The sequence below is a fragment of the Halyomorpha halys genome, unplaced genomic scaffold (assembly GCF_000696795.3).
Source record: "Halyomorpha halys isolate HHAL.00 unplaced genomic scaffold, Hhal_1.1 Scaffold477.1, whole genome shotgun sequence".
Taxonomy (NCBI): Eukaryota; Metazoa; Arthropoda; class Insecta; order Hemiptera; family Pentatomidae; genus Halyomorpha; species Halyomorpha halys.
This window is the reverse complement of record NW_027113379.1, coordinates 690759-708559: the sequence shown is the minus strand read 5'-3', so window position 1 is coordinate 708559 and position 17801 is coordinate 690759. Positions and strand designations below refer to the sequence as shown.

At 29.4% G+C, this 17801-nt stretch overlaps 1 protein-coding gene across 2 annotated transcripts in view; it reads right to left on the bottom strand.

Moving 5' to 3' along the window:
- The window catches only part of LOC106683306 (C-type lectin 37Da), a 22350-nt gene extending 4872 nt beyond the window's left edge, over positions 1-17478 (bottom strand). For both annotated transcript variants that reach the window (XM_014424679.3, XM_014424680.2), the window contains exon 1: positions 17406-17478. In XM_014424679.3, coding sequence (XP_014280165.1) covers positions 17406-17454 — 49 coding nt within the window. In that variant the 5' untranslated portion in view covers positions 17455-17478. The remainder of the gene's footprint in view (positions 1-17405) is intronic.
- Positions 17479-17801: the final 323 nt, after the last annotated feature.

The window sequence follows — 17801 nt, the reverse complement described above, 5'->3', positions numbered from 1 at the left end:
TCTAAAGCCTAATTTTGACGCCTGTAAATTATTCTAAAGGGATCAATCCCAGAATAAATAAAGATTATTATTATTATTATTATTATTATTATTATTATTATTATTATTATATATCATCAGAATACAGATATATGTAACAAAGATTTGAATTTTACTTAATATTATAAATTAAATGAAACATGAAAATTCAATTATTTAATTTAAATTATCAAACAACTAATTATACAATGCAGTATTAGTAAGGAATTTTTTGAATAATATTTTATACATGGTTTATTAGTTGAATACATTTATTGAATTAATCATTCTAACGAAATAATATTTATTTTTAAAATTGGGGCTGTAAAATTTTAAGTGTATATATTTGAATCAAATACTCTCTAGACCAATAAAAATATGAGTAAATAATTTTAAATTAGAATTTCAAAGATATATTTAAATTTCTTTAAATACTCAAAACATAAATTATGTATTTTCGAACATCTAGTTTTGTTTGAGCTTTTGATATAATTTGCTTTATAAATATTTATTTTTGAAATATTGATCTATTTTCAAATATTTATATAATATGTGTTTGAAGTAATTTTTGTGATTGATGGGTTATAAAAACTTTTAGTTTCTAATACCTTTTTGTACAAAATTATATATTCTATACTCCATAAATCCACATTTATGAAATGGGAAAAAAATGGGTGTGGTTATTATGTAGTTTATATTATTTTGAGTATGTATGTAATTTATTTTATAATAAAGCTCTCTTTTACCAATGAGATATACAATTAGGTCAGGAATTATATTAATAACTTTTCTGTCCTGTAGAGAGATAAAACAAACAAAAAATCACTAAGTTTTATTATGAACAATGATTTTTGGTGTTTTATGACAAAATAATAGTTATAATTATTTTCACCATAAAACAATATGTTGTTATTTAAGAATGACAAAACAAAAAAAAAATTATAAAATAAAAGGAGGTAATCCTGCAGTATTTAGTAAACGCAAAAGAGAATTCAAATCCAAAAGAATATTCAAATCCAAAAGAAATGTAAGGTAAACAAAAAATCAATAAAATGATTAATTGAAATTTAAGTTTATCGAATCTAGTTGATGTTTTGTATTTTAATTTTGAAAAAAAAACTGGGTACGTCCCTTCGATTTCAAAACTAGGTTTTTAGAACTTGTTGATTGACATTTCTTGTGTTTTTTTATTTCGTCGTAAAATTTTGTAATTACAGTATTAAATTCGAGTTTTTTTAGAATAAGAATCTGATGCAAGACGACTAATGGGGCTTATTCAGATGTTAAAGAATACTAACCCGGATTACCGGAAAGATGTGAGTGAAGGTATTAAAATCTTCACCATTCTCTTTAACCAGGAACTCTCGTATAATTTAGAATCAATCTTTACTAGCAAACTAAAGCCATTATAACTTGCAAATTTATTTTTTTAAAACTACTAATTTAATCTCATACAGCCGTTTAAGAAAATAAAAATTGATTAAAGAGCTTCAATTATTTTTAAAAAATAACTGGCAAAGTTTATATTAAAAATAAATAAATAAAGATACACTCAGACTTATGGAATAAACTGATGAATATATATTAGATGACTCAGTAATGAACGAATTACGTAAGTTAATGGGACCATTGTTTTATCTTTCTTTTAAGGAAAATAAAGAAATAAATTTAGAGCTAAGTAGTCAGCGGATTTGGCAAGGGATTGAATTATGGGTATTCATGTATTCCCAGTTAAGTGAATGTCACGATGATTGTTTATAATTTAATTTGTTATATATGCATGATGGAATGTTGAGAATATCAGATTACACATGCTGGATAGGTTGGATTTTAGAAGTATCTAAATTTAAAAAAAAAATATTTAGTTTATTAATCTAAATCAATTTGAACGAACGAACTCAATATGTGATAGAACGGGGTAAATATCAGACTTATTAATAACTTTCAAATGCTTTATTAATTATTCATAATTTTGGTATAAACTTTAAGCATTGTAGCAGTTAACTTCACTTTACATCAGCAACTATAATTTTATTACTTGTACAAGGAAGTAAATTTCGAAAAAATTAAGTGGAAAAAAATTTAGGTTTAATTTTATCTGCCACAATTTAGTTCGATTCGCTTTTACTTTACTTCATCTTATCGAACAGAGGCCATTTTGTACATCACTATTATTTCTTTATTATTGATTTGATAGCAGCCTGCATTGAAAAAAATCAAACCTCCGTCGTAGTAATCATGCGCACTCATAATTTAAGAGGGAAATTAGTGACTGTATTGTCACAAACCATCAGTTACCATGTTGAACTTTAATATAGGGGAAGGCGGGGCAAAACAGAGATATATGGCAGTTAAAAGTGTTTTCACTGGCGGACAACAATGCCAATTTCATCAGCAGACTTTGATATCATCTGACTTATTTTATTAGACTAATTATACTGAGTAAAAATTGGCTAAATTTAAGGATCTAATACGTTGTTTAGATTGTCAACTATTCAAATAGTGTGTCTGACATTGAATAGTAATATTATCAGCTTCAAAATGGTATTTGTGGATTAAATTTTGCACTAAACTGTTTTAATCTAGTCCTAACAGACCTAGAAGCATACATGGGGCATTATGGAGAAGGGTTTATCCGATTTTTAAGAAATCGTTCAATTTCAAGAAATTCTTTAAGAAAAATTTTCTTATTTAGAAAAAACATAAAATAAGGTGTACTATAAGCGAAAAGTGTGTATATTGCTACTTTAGTGTACAGTAAAAATGCTGGATACAATTTATTGCATGTGGACATTGGACCTACAACACGCAAGAACAATTGAAGTTATCCATATTTCGGAGATAAACTAAAGTGACCAATAACATCCAATAAGACAATTATCGAGTGATAAGTACCTTTTAAGTTGTATTGACGTTCCTTCCCTGTTTTACCAAGCATGTGGGGCAAAACAGGGAAAATATCTTTTTTTCTATTTATTATTTATATAATTAAATATATCAAATCTTCAAGTTTATATATATCTTTATTCTTATCTATTGTGAAAAGGGGTTAACATAAGCTTCTTCATTTTACCCCGAATTGAAGATATTTATTTTTTTAAATATTATTCGTTACATTTCTCTTTTTTTACTTATTTAGGTAAACAGCGAGTTGAGTACCCCTATTTTTATTTAATTTAAACGACTTTTAAATAAAACGAAAAATAAGTGAATATTAATTGAATGATATAGTATGTGACGTAAAATTATCTTTACTAAATTTCATAAATCTGTAACACACACAATTTAGTGTTAAAGAAAAAAATATATAAATATTATATGTGCTTATATATATAGCTGGCGCTCATCACAACCGGAATTAAAAGTTTGGTAATTATTTAATTTAGTATTTTTTTTAATATTCAATTTAAATATGTACCATATAACTATTTTATATTTATATTTCAATTGAATATTAAATAAAAATACTCAATTGAATAAATACAAAACTTTTAATTCCGCCCCAACTAAGTTATACACTGATTTAATTACATTACTGAAATACAAATATATCAGTAAATCTTCTAAGAATATTGTAGATCATTTAAATTTGCAAGGATTAATATTCGGTTTCTAGGTTTTTAAAATTATAGATTCGTTTCTTTCCGAAATATATCAGTAGTCCTAAAATTAGTGTTCATGATTAAATTGGTTTTCTGATATAATAACCACAGACCCTGCCTGTATTCTCGAAAACACTAATAAGTTTAATGTTTTTAATTACTTGGAAAAAAGCAATATGAATCTTTCCATTTTGTTACAACGTTTTTTGGGGATTGGATTTCTTTTTTTTTGGGAATAAAAAAAAATTGAATTGAAAATAGATAAATATTTTTTCTATCTAATTGATATCCATTAGTCTTTTTTTATTGGTCTGAATTGAAGATAATATAGTAATCGTTATTCTGTTGATACCGAATTCAGACAAATGAAATGCTTAAGAAAATGACCAAAAACAGTTGCAAATCCTCAGGTTTGAATTAAAAGGCATTCATTTTCAATCACAACTATTGAGATGGTCAAATGATAGATTATGGGATAGGAAGATGGCAAGATTGTTAACAAGCAGGTGTATTGTTCCTTGAGTCCTTGTTCGACAATCCATAATGAACGCTATCCGTGCCAAGGAGATACAGCGTAGTTATTACCAACGATTTTGCCTTTAATCGACTTCTGGGCTTGTCCGAACATCTAATTTTTTAGATAAATATTCCTATTGAAAACATGAACTTGAAACCGTTATTCTGTAATTGTCTGCAAGGCACATATATTTTTCATCTGTTTAACTGAACACTAAACATAAAAGAACGCATTAAGAATCATAAATACTTAAATGGAAGCTCAGAAGTTCAAATAAATAATTGTTATTGAAAAATTACGTATGATAAAGCTCAACAAAATATGGAATACAAGTAAACTAAAGCAGACAATAGGGGTATTCATGATATTGTGTTAAATGTAAAATGTTTTACCATGTTAAATGTTATATATATATAGCATTGTGAGCAGCCCTATTTAAAGTCATTTTAAATGGTAAATAGATAAGAGCTCCTAGCGGATTTTCTGAGCAACTTGTTTAGTAACCTTTCCTTTCAAAACTTACTTTTTAAAGTTTTGTTTACAGTAATTTATTACAATATGCCTAAAATAAATGAAAAGTAGAAGTGTAAAAGTTGCTAAAAAAAACAAAACACAACTAGGAATAAGTAACCTAACACGACACTAAATAAAACGGTGACAAGCTCAGCGAGTCTGTTTCGTGACATCATTCTCCATTTAACAGACCTAAAAACAGACTCTTAGCCATTTTACATGTTATATGGTTTTAACATGGTAAAAGAAGGAAATATTTCTCCATTTAACACGCTTTAACATGTTAAACTAAAGATCATGAATACCCCTAATGCTTGCAATCAAATGAATAATGTCTCGGCAATTCTCGTGAAATTCCGTGGAGTGAAACTGCATTAGTTTTACTCTATGTTTAGGTCACTATGTTTAGAAAAACAAATTATAAATGCAATTTAAGGAAAAGAAACTTAACCGATCGAAAGATGCAGATGAAAAAAAAACTCAAATGGATTAAACCTGACTCATTTATATATTTAACATTTTGGAGCTGTTTGCTTTATGAGCTACATTAGACCAGTGTTTCTCAAATTTTCATATGTATATCACTCTTATAATTTTGTTATCACTGAGTACCTCTCGTAAAAAAAACAAAAAAAAAACATTGTGTGAAACCTACTCTTTTCTACGGACAACCTTTAAATTAAATTAATTTAGACTCTTTGGCAAGGGATAGGTCTCCAACGGACACGAAAAACTGATTTTTTTATATGAAAGATAAATTTAACCCTTTAAATAGATACAGTCCAATCTCGTTAAACTCGTATCCCTTTCAAACGCTTCTCGTACTCCTGGGGACATACGTACATTGCGAATCACCTGGGTTGACGAACCCATGTTTAAATATTCTCTTTTAGACGATATCAGACAAGAAAGGGAAAGAAAAAAAAAAGGAATAAATTGAAATATTTGTATTTAGTGTGTAGAACTGATTGTAAAGGAAAACTGAGAAAAAAAAAAGGTTTTCTTTCTACTTATTATATCATATTAAAATATGAAATTTATATGTCCGATCACGGATTGATAAGTATGCTGTTTAATGTAGCAGCACGATTTATTTGGGCAGCATGAATGAATAAAGCATTTTCTCTCTCTGTACACTTGGCCAAAGAAATTTGGTATCATTTTTCAATGAATTCTGCGGAAATCTGAAACCCATTTAAATACAAGCAGGTGATCAAACGGATGAATGTATTTTGCAAAGATGAGAGCTATTAAGAAACACGATATTTTTTTTTTGTTATTTATTTTTTTTTTTATTGTTCGAGCGGGAGCGAGGTCCAGTTTCAACTCGACCATTTGGCATTTTAAATGACCCTCTGTCTGTTACATAATTACGATCAAATGTGTTGGATTTATTTAAAAAATTGCCTGAATTTTTCTTGGTATCTGGAAAAATGTCGTGCCATTTGGTCTGTCCCTCTGACAGTTGGACGATTACGTCGAAAAATGTTAGATTTCCTTCAAATTAATTAAATTTTGAGGGTAGGCTGTGTTGGGATTTTTTTCCGATCTAAAATGGTGGTCGTTTTAATAACTTCTAATCTGTGAATCTTCATTGAATGTGATTTTATGGATTAATATACGGTGTAATTTTAATAACAGTTATCTATCACAGTTTTTACATTTTGTATGTTATAATTGTTGAGTTCCGTTCATAATATCCTCGAAAATAAAATAAGCAACTATTAGAACTATGAAAAATGATGGACAAAAAATTGTAAGAAGAAGAAATTCCAGAAGAAGTTCACCTGCAGAACACGAGAGAAAATCATTTTAACGTTCAAATGAATCTATACCGATTGGAGCAGAACCGATTAGTGCAAGCGATGTCACGCCGATCAGACACGTTCGATTATCTTCAAATTTAAAATAAATTCTTGAAGTAAAGAAAAACGAAGTATGTATAGTGATTTTTTTTTGGTTGGTAATTACTTCTATTCGTCATTACGTCCTTTTTTGTACTGGCATGTCCAATGGCAATAATTTTTCTTGAAGTCAGAAAAAACGACGTATGTATAGGAATTTCGGTTTTTAAATCCGGTTCATGATTAGTCGTTTTAATGACCGCATTATATGAAATATCGGTTTTACAGTAACGATAAAATGCTTTGTTCGTTTTTCATATATTGATTCCATTTTTTTTTTTGGTTAGTAATATTTTGCAGTTGAGGGTGAAAACAAAATCAGATTTTTTTTCGTGGTCTGCTGTTCAGAGAACTACTAGTTTAACTCGTGCAATTTAGTAATTGAGAAATGTTAACACTCGAGACATCAAATTACCAATTAAAAAAAATGAATTAACGTTATTATTAAAAAATGGTGCTTCCATTAAGTCCTTGATAATTACTGACCTTGATGATGACTTATAATGAATATTGTGCAATAGTGCTTTTACTTGCAACCAAATTAAGTGTTTAAATTAGTCAGCACAGATTTTAAAACTTTTACAAAATTCAGTAAATGTGAAATGTTTTGAATTTTTACAATAGAAAATAATATTCGAAACTATGTATTATTTGGTATTAAAATAATTATATTAGATCATTTAGATGCCTTTGATGAAGACAATGGACGTAATGTATCTAAGCTAAGCGGTGAGTGGTGGGTCTGGTGCAGGTGTCCCTGCGTCTCTACCTGTTCATCACTCCTAACAAAAACTCTCAATGGATCATCACATCCTCTGATTAGTGGACCCACGGGTTGTTTATCACTCCTCCCACCTTATAGAATGGAACAGTCAACCTCGTAAACCTGAGAGGTATATTAGAGTGGTTAAGTCATAAATATGGGTATCTTTACAAAAGAAATATTTGAAAACACCTAATCATATTTTATAATATGTCGTTTAATTTTTTAGTGAATTTTCGATTATTATCGTCACAATTTTTGTTTGATTGTACTAAATTATGTATAAGACAATAATAATAAGTAGTTAGAGTTAAGAGGAATTGAAGCTGTTAGCTAGTCTGCATTCCATATTTTTTTTAATTAATCATAAAAACGATACTTTTCTTACAACAAACAAAAGTAAAAACAAATTACCATACGATGGTTTAATATTTAAATAAATTATTTTATTATATCAATAAATAACAAAATATTAGGTTTTAATTATAACTATCCTGAAACGTAAAGCAACAAACTTTTAGTGGTGTATTACAAATGATCATTACTGAAAACAATCAAAAACTAAGTTCAATGCACTGCGTGCTCGCCATTTTAATATTCTTTTCTTTTCCTTTTGATAGTATTTTTAGAAAATGATACCAAAACACTGAGGATTTTTCGTCTATATTCATAAATGGCCAAGATATGTCTATAGGAAACATCTAATCGACCGCCATTTAGGAACAAAAAGACGAACGGTGATGGCGGGTTTCAAGGATCATTGTTAAGTGTCTAGTAACTATTGTGCCAAATCTCGAAAAAATTGGTACGGTATTTTCGGAGAAAAGTTAGATTTTTTTTTTATTCGATTTTTCTTCTTACTATCTTTAAACGTAAAACTACAAAATTTCAAGGGGTGTTAATTTTTTACTTCTTTGTCAATTACTAAGCTTCATTATTGAAAACAATAAAAAAAAGAGTATTAATTTTAATTAATACTGTATAATATTGTTGAGACCGTTTGTGGAGTTGAGGCGTTGCCTTAGCAACCTTGAGTCTGCAGCGGCCAGGGTAGAGGGTTATAGACTTTTATTTCGTGGTAGTCCACGGAATGAAAACTTGATCCCCCCATTTTGATTAAAATAGGTTGTTTTTATGCAGGATCCCTCCCCTCCACCGGATGACAAAAAAATTAATATTACTACTTAAATTTATCAAACCGTAAATTTCATATAATTTGAATATAAATAATGACCTCAAATTTATGTAAGAATTCTCTATGAATGTTATAATTAAGAGCTTCGGTTAGTTACCATCTTTTTAATTAAATGATATTTCAATTACTTCCGTTTCTGCATTTAATTATTAGGAACATGAATTAGTCATGAATTTAGTTTGTAGCAAAGCTATAAGTCATTTCTTTTGTATGACTTAATCAGTAAAATAAACAATTAAAATAAATTTGCGAAAGAATTATTCTTACTTACACAAAAAGCCTCATGGTTAACTTACTAATCATCCTAATCCCTTTAAATTAATCCCTGCTTAACCCATCCCTACATAGGTATTTTGGTATTCTGGAAATTGCTAGATTCTCCACTCCTGAGCGTCTTAGGCCAGCGCCCTCGCACAACCCCCTTTGGATTACAATACCAGCGACGCCAAGAGAGAAGGTTTTCCGGAGTCCTGATTTTTCCTTCACAAGTGGAGGGAAAAAACTCGATTCGGAGTTCCCTAGACTGAATGCAAGTATTGTAAACAAGAATAAATGTGTTGAGATGTTATGTTACTTTAAATTTAATTTCGTTTCATTTTTTCCTATTTATATTTTGCTATCGTTTTATGTATATCTCTGTAAATATGTTTTGAGTGTTTTCTCTGATCCATATTGTCGTTGTTTGAAATACATTAGAATGTAATATTATATAATAAAAAAAAAATTGTCCACAAAGAATTTTAAATTATAGTATATAAGAAAGAATGGATCAGGAGTAAGCATTATTACCTGAATTTTTCCGATAATTTTGCAGCTTGGATTTGGAGTACTTATAAATGGAAAATTTTAAATTGAGGCCTTAGCAACTACTTGTCAGCGTTTACAGATGAACAGTTAACATTAATTGATGTTCAGAAGTAGTATGGAAATTCCTCAAATACTTTCTATATTATACTTATTAGTTAAATAAATTTGATTATAACAGTAGTCTATCCAGTAGTCAATACAGTAGTCGTGTATATACAGTGATGAAGTGAGTAGGACTGTGCCACTAGCCTTCCTTTGTTTTCCCAATGATTAATGATGGAGATTCATCTGAAGGCTCAAACAATCAGTGAAGTCGAATCCATACCCAAGCCCACCAACACAGTACCAACTTATGAGATAGAACGATTGCTTAGGCACGAATAACGTTAATTATTAATTAAATATCGACAATACTGCGTTTAAATTGTAAAACATAATTTAATTTAAAACATTTTTTCTATGAGCCAATTTTTTCGTCAAAAGTTGCTATAAAGTATTGTTTGTATCTAATCCCAAGAATGCAACTTATTATTATATAAAATTGTTCAGTAATATTTACAAAAAAAACCATTAGGCGAAAGATGAACTTTTCCCACCCATGTGCTTAGGGCTGCATTATATCATGATTATAACCAGCTGGACTGGCCAAACAAGTTCATAGGAATTCCGTGTTTACATCAAGCAACGGAAGGTGTGTGTGTTTGCACTTGCGCTATTATCAGAACAGAGTGACGTTGACCCTTTATGATCACCCTAAATTAAGATGAAATTAAAAAATAAATTAATTATTATTTAAAATGTCTTTAATACAAAACATATAAATACAAGCCAATAGTATTAATGCAAAAAATAAAATATTAAAAAATAAGTGAAGTTGAATAAATAACAGAAGTTGCCGAATCTAATAATTTCTAATGATTTATTAAAATAATTATATTATAATATATAAATAATATTAAAATAGCCCCCCTAATTGCAGAACATCATTAAATAGGTTTCAAAGTCATAAGAAAATAAATATGGAGGTAGAGAACTAGTTTGATCTTATTAAAAATGTTGGTTAACCAAATAGGACTATTGCCTATGGGCCCCATGGCCCATAAAAAAACAGTTTTAGTAGTTTTAACTTGCTTTCCTAATATTTTAGGTTTATTCTCAAATTAGTTTTTTTATTAGAACAGTACCATCTAATAAACGTACACAATTTTTTTTCCAAAATGAAACTCAATAACACTGATAGGCAATGAGTCAGATAGTGAGTTAAAACGTAAAAATGTAATAAATTCGAAACTTCTACTGTACCCAAACAAATTATACCATTAGTTGTTGAGTGAAAAATAATATTCCCGAACCTCTTCAATGCTGTTTAGACTCATAATGTTCGAACATTTTATTTTTGCTGCAAGTTAACTGTTTAGACCAATTCTTTTAATTGGATTTTTTTTTGTATTAGGAAAAATAATTTTCCCTGTATTTTATGGCAATCCAATTGACCGATATCATAATTGTCCTTGGTTCCAAATACACTTGAACTGTTTTTCTGATAAAATAATTTACCTATTTACTTGTCTGGATCTTTAAAAATATTATAATCAAGAAGAACTTTTGAAATAGATTTTAATTTGTTAAATAAACCTTATAAAAAAATTGGAAAATAGATAAGGTGCTAGTATCCGCATGATTTTGTTCAATTTTTTTCATGTGTATTTAAATAATTCTCGAAATTAAATGCCTGACTCATTACTTCCTTCAACGATTTGAGTTTGATAAATAACTTTTAAAAATTGCTGAAAGATAGGCATCTATATACAATTGGTATCTAATAAATTCTCAATAAAAAGTAATATATAAATAAAAAGAAGATTGTGTGTTATTATTTATAACTAGTGTATATGTATGTATCTATACACTAGTTATAAATAATTGTGTTCGCATCGGAGGAGAATGGAAAAGGAGGAAAAACCAGGAGCTGTATACTATGTTTATGGAGCCTGATATAGTTCAAGGGATGAAAATTGCAAGACTGAGTTGGGCAAGACTCGTCGTTAGGATATGCAGTGAGGATCCACCAAGACTTATGGAGCCACTCCATGGTACCAAGAGAAAAGGAATACCAAAGCTGCGATGGGTGATGGTGTTGCTGCTGATGCAACAAATATGCTGGGGCTTCGGAATTGGATGGCGGCTGCAAGGGACCGAGGCAATTGGCGGAAGCTGCTGGAAGAGGCCAGGATTCGACAGCGGATTGTAGAGCCACATTAGCAGTAGTAGTACTTATAAATAATTATAATAAAATATACACTAGTTATAGATAATATATAGTTATGTATTACTAGTGAGTAGTCCCATCCAAAGGACGGTTTTAATCACCCACTCCCCCTTCCCTTTTTACTCTTTATGAACATAACATCTATTTATCTAATATTTAATCTATTATTTATTTATGCTCTTATTTTTTTTTTTTATTTCATTTTTAAAATTATTAAATTTTTTATCGATATAACTTAGAAATGGATAAGGTTCAAAGCCGATTAAGTTCAATTAATAATTTCAGCATCGTTTTTTGCCGTTTTGAAATATAGTGGTCAATAAGTAAGTGAGGAAGGTGTATTTATTCTTTCATATGTTAATATATATGTTTCCATGGAAACCAGCATAGAATATTAAAAAAATATTTATAGATCCATATTCCAAATTGGATAACTTTTGCATTGTACTGTTGAGAATTTTATTATCTTTTAAATGTGGCTATAATTAATTTTGTTTATTTTTTTTTTAAACCATTTAGAGTCCTAAATGTATAAAAATCCAGACTTATTGCTCATATACAACATAAGGAGAACCACTATTAATAATTTCAGCTTCATAGAAATTGCCGGTTTTTATAGTGATCAATAAATTAGTGATGAGATATCACAGACTCGTAAAGCCCAGTTTCATCATATATATTGTTTAAACAAGTTATATTTAGGATTCAATATCGCTTCATGCCATCATATACAATATCTGTTTTGTTCTTACTCATATGCTTTTATTTAATTTATCAGTTAAAAGATAATATTTAGCCAAACGGACAAAAATATAATGCTTGATTTTTTGTAATAATTATTTTTAAATTTAATTTTTCTACCTCATGATTTCTCATAAAAATATATAGCAATGTATTCCTGAATTTTTTCGTCGTATTTTGCACCAACCTGCACCGTTGAGGTTAGCGTCCGATGGGAAAGAGGGAATCGTCAAGAACGCGACTGGAGCAACTGGATTCCTGAGCAGGCCTGTGACTAACGCGGGCGGTGCGGCAGACTGTAGTGCATCGGCAACACTCGCAAATTCCTACGACCGTTGGGGCAACAAACCGCCCTATAGTTCAATGTTAGGTCGCCAATTTATTCGCATTGATAAGTTATTGATTAGTTAAAACATGATGCGATTTTTATGTCTGATGATTAGCGACGTATCAATAAGTTTCCTCAATAAAAGTCGAAATTTTCCCTACACCCTTGTTATTAATACCTACCGTAAAAATCTTCCGTGTGATTTTTGATAAATCAAGCGATCATACCATTTAGAAAATATGATTTTGTTCATAACTATTTTTTATTAGCTTGTTCAATTAAATTTGTATCCTCATCACAATATATTTTTTTATTTTATTAATACGTTGGTTTAAAAGTAAATAGATGCAACCGAGTATAAAATCTGTATTAAAAAAAAAAAAAATATTAGTAATGATATAAACAATAATTGACAAAAAATAGAATTGATTTAGGATAGAAGACTTAAGAAATATCCCTGATAGTTACTTCATAATTATCCTCAACGAGAAAGCATACTCATGTCTATAACAATGATTGTAGTTTCCTATTTAATGACCTTGTTGCTTTTCCGACAGACCACACCTGGTTGAAATTCGCTAATGGCTTTTTTATTATATTAAATATTCCCACGGTTACAAAAGGACGCATAATTCCCCGTGATCATTAAGTTTGTCATGTACTATGATTCATTTGACAAAGGCACCTTTTATCAATTCTAATGATTTTCTTCCATAAATAAAAAAATCCCATAAAGGTTATTGGTTGAAGACGTTTCGATTTTCGTTATATTATTGTTTTAGACATACGGATATGTAAGAGATTAATTAAGAATGAGGAGTTTAAACAATATAATATTTTTTTTATTTAAAAGATCGACTGAAGTAATATGGCCCATTGCCATGAACTATTTCACTGTTATTGAAAATGTTTAATAATGTTGATACCTCACAATATGAAAACCAACTTAGTGGCAACAGCTCATTTCAAAATTGTCACAAACAAGGTTGTAATAAGCGATCGTTTATGTACATACTGCTATAGATGATGGGCTAAGTATTAGACGATACATTTAATTTTTGAAGCTAAGTTCGGTAAGTATAAACCCCAAAAATTTGGCAGCAATGACATAGTGGTAACAGATTTGTCACGGTGAGCAGGTTGGAGTCGCGCTGATGGATCTGTTTCTTGTAACTGGTTCCGCTTGCTGAGGCTCCAATTTGGCTTCCTGGAATCTTTAATGGCCTGTAGGGTCAAGGTTCTGGAGGAGTCAGCCGTCGCTATTAAACACGTTCTTCGGCGGTTATTTATAGACCAAGAGGGAGCGTTCTTCCGATGGGAGGATTCCGTAACCTCTAGTTGAACGCGATGTTTAGAGTAATGCGTTTTTGAAATGGAAGGAAAGAAACCAACTACTAGCAAAATGTATCAAACAAATATTCAACATCACCATTTATCATAATGTAGAATATATATATAATTTTATTTGTTTACCACGCCATAACTATTCAATAATACTAAAGAAACACATTAGCATTAGCTACAACTACAACGATATTGAAAATTATTGAATATACTAATTTCTTAAATAATATATCTGGGACCCACTAATGTATAAAGTAGTAACCCACGAATTTTATTCGGATTCCAACCATTCTTACGATTGTTCTATAACATTCAGACACTCAGGTACTTCCTTCAAGTCAATCTTATTTTTGAACAAAAACTGTATTTTTAATCAATCGTCCTACTCCCAAATTTTCTCCTTAACGTCTCATTCTTAATATGTTTAAAATCCACTAAATTTTATGTCACATTTACACCTTATACAATCTAGTATTTCTAATCAAATCTACTTCGATGCAAAGTATTATTTTAAACGTAAATAAATATATTTGTTACACAGAATAATCATATCTATACTTAATATAACGAACGATAAAGTTATTAAGTTATAAAGTTAAAACCAAGGGGGTTCGGATTAGAGTAAAATATGGATTACCAAAGGGAAAAAATTATCAATTCATAAATGACAAATCAATTTATCAACTATATAATTTCGCACTAATTAATAATAAAAATAAACATTAATTTTATGAAAAGGTTAATTATAACTGCCGATAAAAAAATTTAGAAAATAAATACGCTTTCAAATTTTAATGCTGAGCTTGGATTTTACATTAAATAAAAAGAGTTGGTATTTTTAATTAAAATATTTAAGCTTATTATTATTTAAGACGTAAGGTGTTGATTAAACTTTTTTTTAATGTACTACGGACCTAAAATCAAATCTTCATTATTTGTTTTAATAAGGGTGATTCGGATTATGGAGTGGTCCGGATCACCGAGAGTCAACTGTATATATAATCTAAGAAAATGGCAACAGTAATTCGGATATATGAATGTGAATTTTCTTTGTAGTATTGCTTTTTTTTCTAGTCGACTTGTAACTGCGTGATGTGACTAAAGAAAAAAAAATTAAACAAACTGCAAAAATTACTATTAATAAGTTGAGGTTTTATTACTATAAATAATGTGATTTTATGTTCTAACCAGATTCAACTAATGGATTGAGAAAAATCTTCGGGTTAAACAATCTTAAAGAAAGTTTCATAGCAATAAAAAACAATAAACCCTGTTCCGTTTGAGACTAGCATTCTTTCAGCTTGGTACCTCACGAAGTGGATGACCCCACCGCGTAATGAGGATGAGAGGGGGGAACTGTAGTAAAAGAAAAGCAAAACAAAAAACAAAACTATTGTATGCACAGTAACAGAAAACAAAAAGAATAGGAAGATCGGTGGGAATGGTGCGGGAGACGAAGAATAACCGAGTCCAACAACCAAATGGGATAATTTGTCTAAAACAACTACTCTTATATTCTCATCTTCAATGTTCATCCTAGCATTTCGGATATATGGGAAATTAAAACTATATTTAGCTATATGCAGTTGTAATGATCACTATAAGTTTATTACGTAATCAATTTTGCGCAATAAATAATAGAGTATGCGATGTATATCGTAAACGACAATTTAATACTTCCTCGCAAAAATATTGTTTATTACATATAATAAAATTCATTGAAAAGTTATTAAAAATAAAATAATAAATAAAAAATTAAATAACGTTATCAACGGTTCAGTGATTATTTTGTTGTTTTTTTGGGTGAGTTGATCCATTCCATCTCATGACCTCGCTTGATTCTCTAATGAACCAGTGGCAATGAAAATTAAACAGTTTCAATGATTTTGAGTTTTTTTTTTAACATTGCTAATAGAGTTGATTTATTACTTTAGGGGACTATATTATATCTACTGCTTAATCACAATGGCTTAAAATAAGTACAGAATTATATAGATCATAACATATTGCTGAATAATTGTTTTATGTTAAAATCAATCTAATGAGGAAAAAATTATTAATTCCCAGGCCAAAGAAGTTATTTTTTAAATAATAAGGATGCTCATGTGAATCGAATATTTCTTACGACAAACAATAGTCTTTGTTAGAATTGTGCTAAAACAGAGTATTATGCTAATTTATTGAAATGAATACATATAATTTTTGTCATGGCTCATATTAGAAGGTAATCTTGCTCATTAAAATGAATACAAGTGCGTTGACCTTTCATGTTCTTTAATGGTGCAAGTTATAAGTTGCAGATGCATTATAAATTTTTATGCATATATAGTAATGAGAAGTGGGTATATTAAATTTCAATAGAATGCTCCTTAAATGTCTATGAAAATGACTAGTTTTTTTTTTTTTTAATCGTAGAGAGACTTCAAGAAGAAGTTTCATATAACATCAAAATCGATTCAAAAATTAATAGGCTATTGTTTAATAATTTACCATAAAAATCAGTACTAGTGAAATACAGTTAGAAATTTAAACAAAGATAAGTGACTCCAAAATTATTTAAAACCAAGCACTCTTATCTGTGTATTATATATATATATATATATATATATAAAAGGAAAAATTATGGTTTATAAATAAAGTTTCCTCTTCTAGTCAAATATAAGCCTTGAAAGACTGTTGTGAACAAAGTTTGCAACACTGTCATTCCGGGCACAGAAGCTGATAGCAGATTGCCGGCATAAGTGATAAGTGTTGAGAGCTGAATTTATTTAAATAATAATAAAATGTTCACAAAAAATTTAAATTATACTAAAGTATATTCTTCTCATAGGGTATATTCTCTGTTGAGATTGTTAACGACAGTGTCAAAATTTAGTAAAAGTTTTCTCAGAACTTTTAATATAATGTTCAAACGAAGGTGAACTAATCATTAAAAAAACTGTCAAATGTTTTCAATTTTTTTTTTTTTATTTGAGAGCACAATAAATATAGACAAAAACCAAAACCAAAGTATTTTCAAAATTATGATGATAGGCTATTATATTTCTACGAATTGATAAAATGAGCAAATTGAAGGAAGGCAAAAGGTAAAGAAGGAAGTTCTCAAAAACCATTGCAATCAGTATAATAGAGCTGCAAGAGAGTGGAAGAACAAACAATTTTTATGATTGTCAATGCCTGGCAGTGGATAAATAAAACGGTTCAATCCATGGTTATTGAGAAAATCTTGAACTATGTCATCTTTGCCTACAAATTTGACAATTGTAAATAAAAAAAAAGAAATAAGTACTTGATAATGATGATACTTATTTCTTTTCTTTTGTCTGTTTAAGTTTTAAAGATGCTGAAGTTGCTTATAGAAGTGTTATTGATGTGTGTGTTTAGGTATATACATTAGATGGTACCTGAGGCGGCGGATACAGCGAGGAGGGCTACGACAGAGAAAAGGAGCATGTTGAAGACTGACTGAGGCTTTGGCTCCGGGGTCTGTTCCTTTTGTCCAGGTCCCACCCCCACTCCTTACCTCCCTCCCCACCAACCAACAGGTCTATAAAAAATAGATAATAGCCTCCACCCGCTGCTCTACCTGCTATGTATTAACAATTATCCATTTTTTAATAAAACAAAAACCAAAAAACAAAAGTATTCCTAAAATAATTAAACTGACTAAAAAAGTCTATTCCTTGGTTTGGTTAGCGTCAGCGAATACGAATCATGGAGGCACTGTCACTGGGGCGTTTATTTTTTTTAAAGGTTAGGTTGGTAGTCGGGTCCTATCAGCCCTTTTTCATAAATGTTTA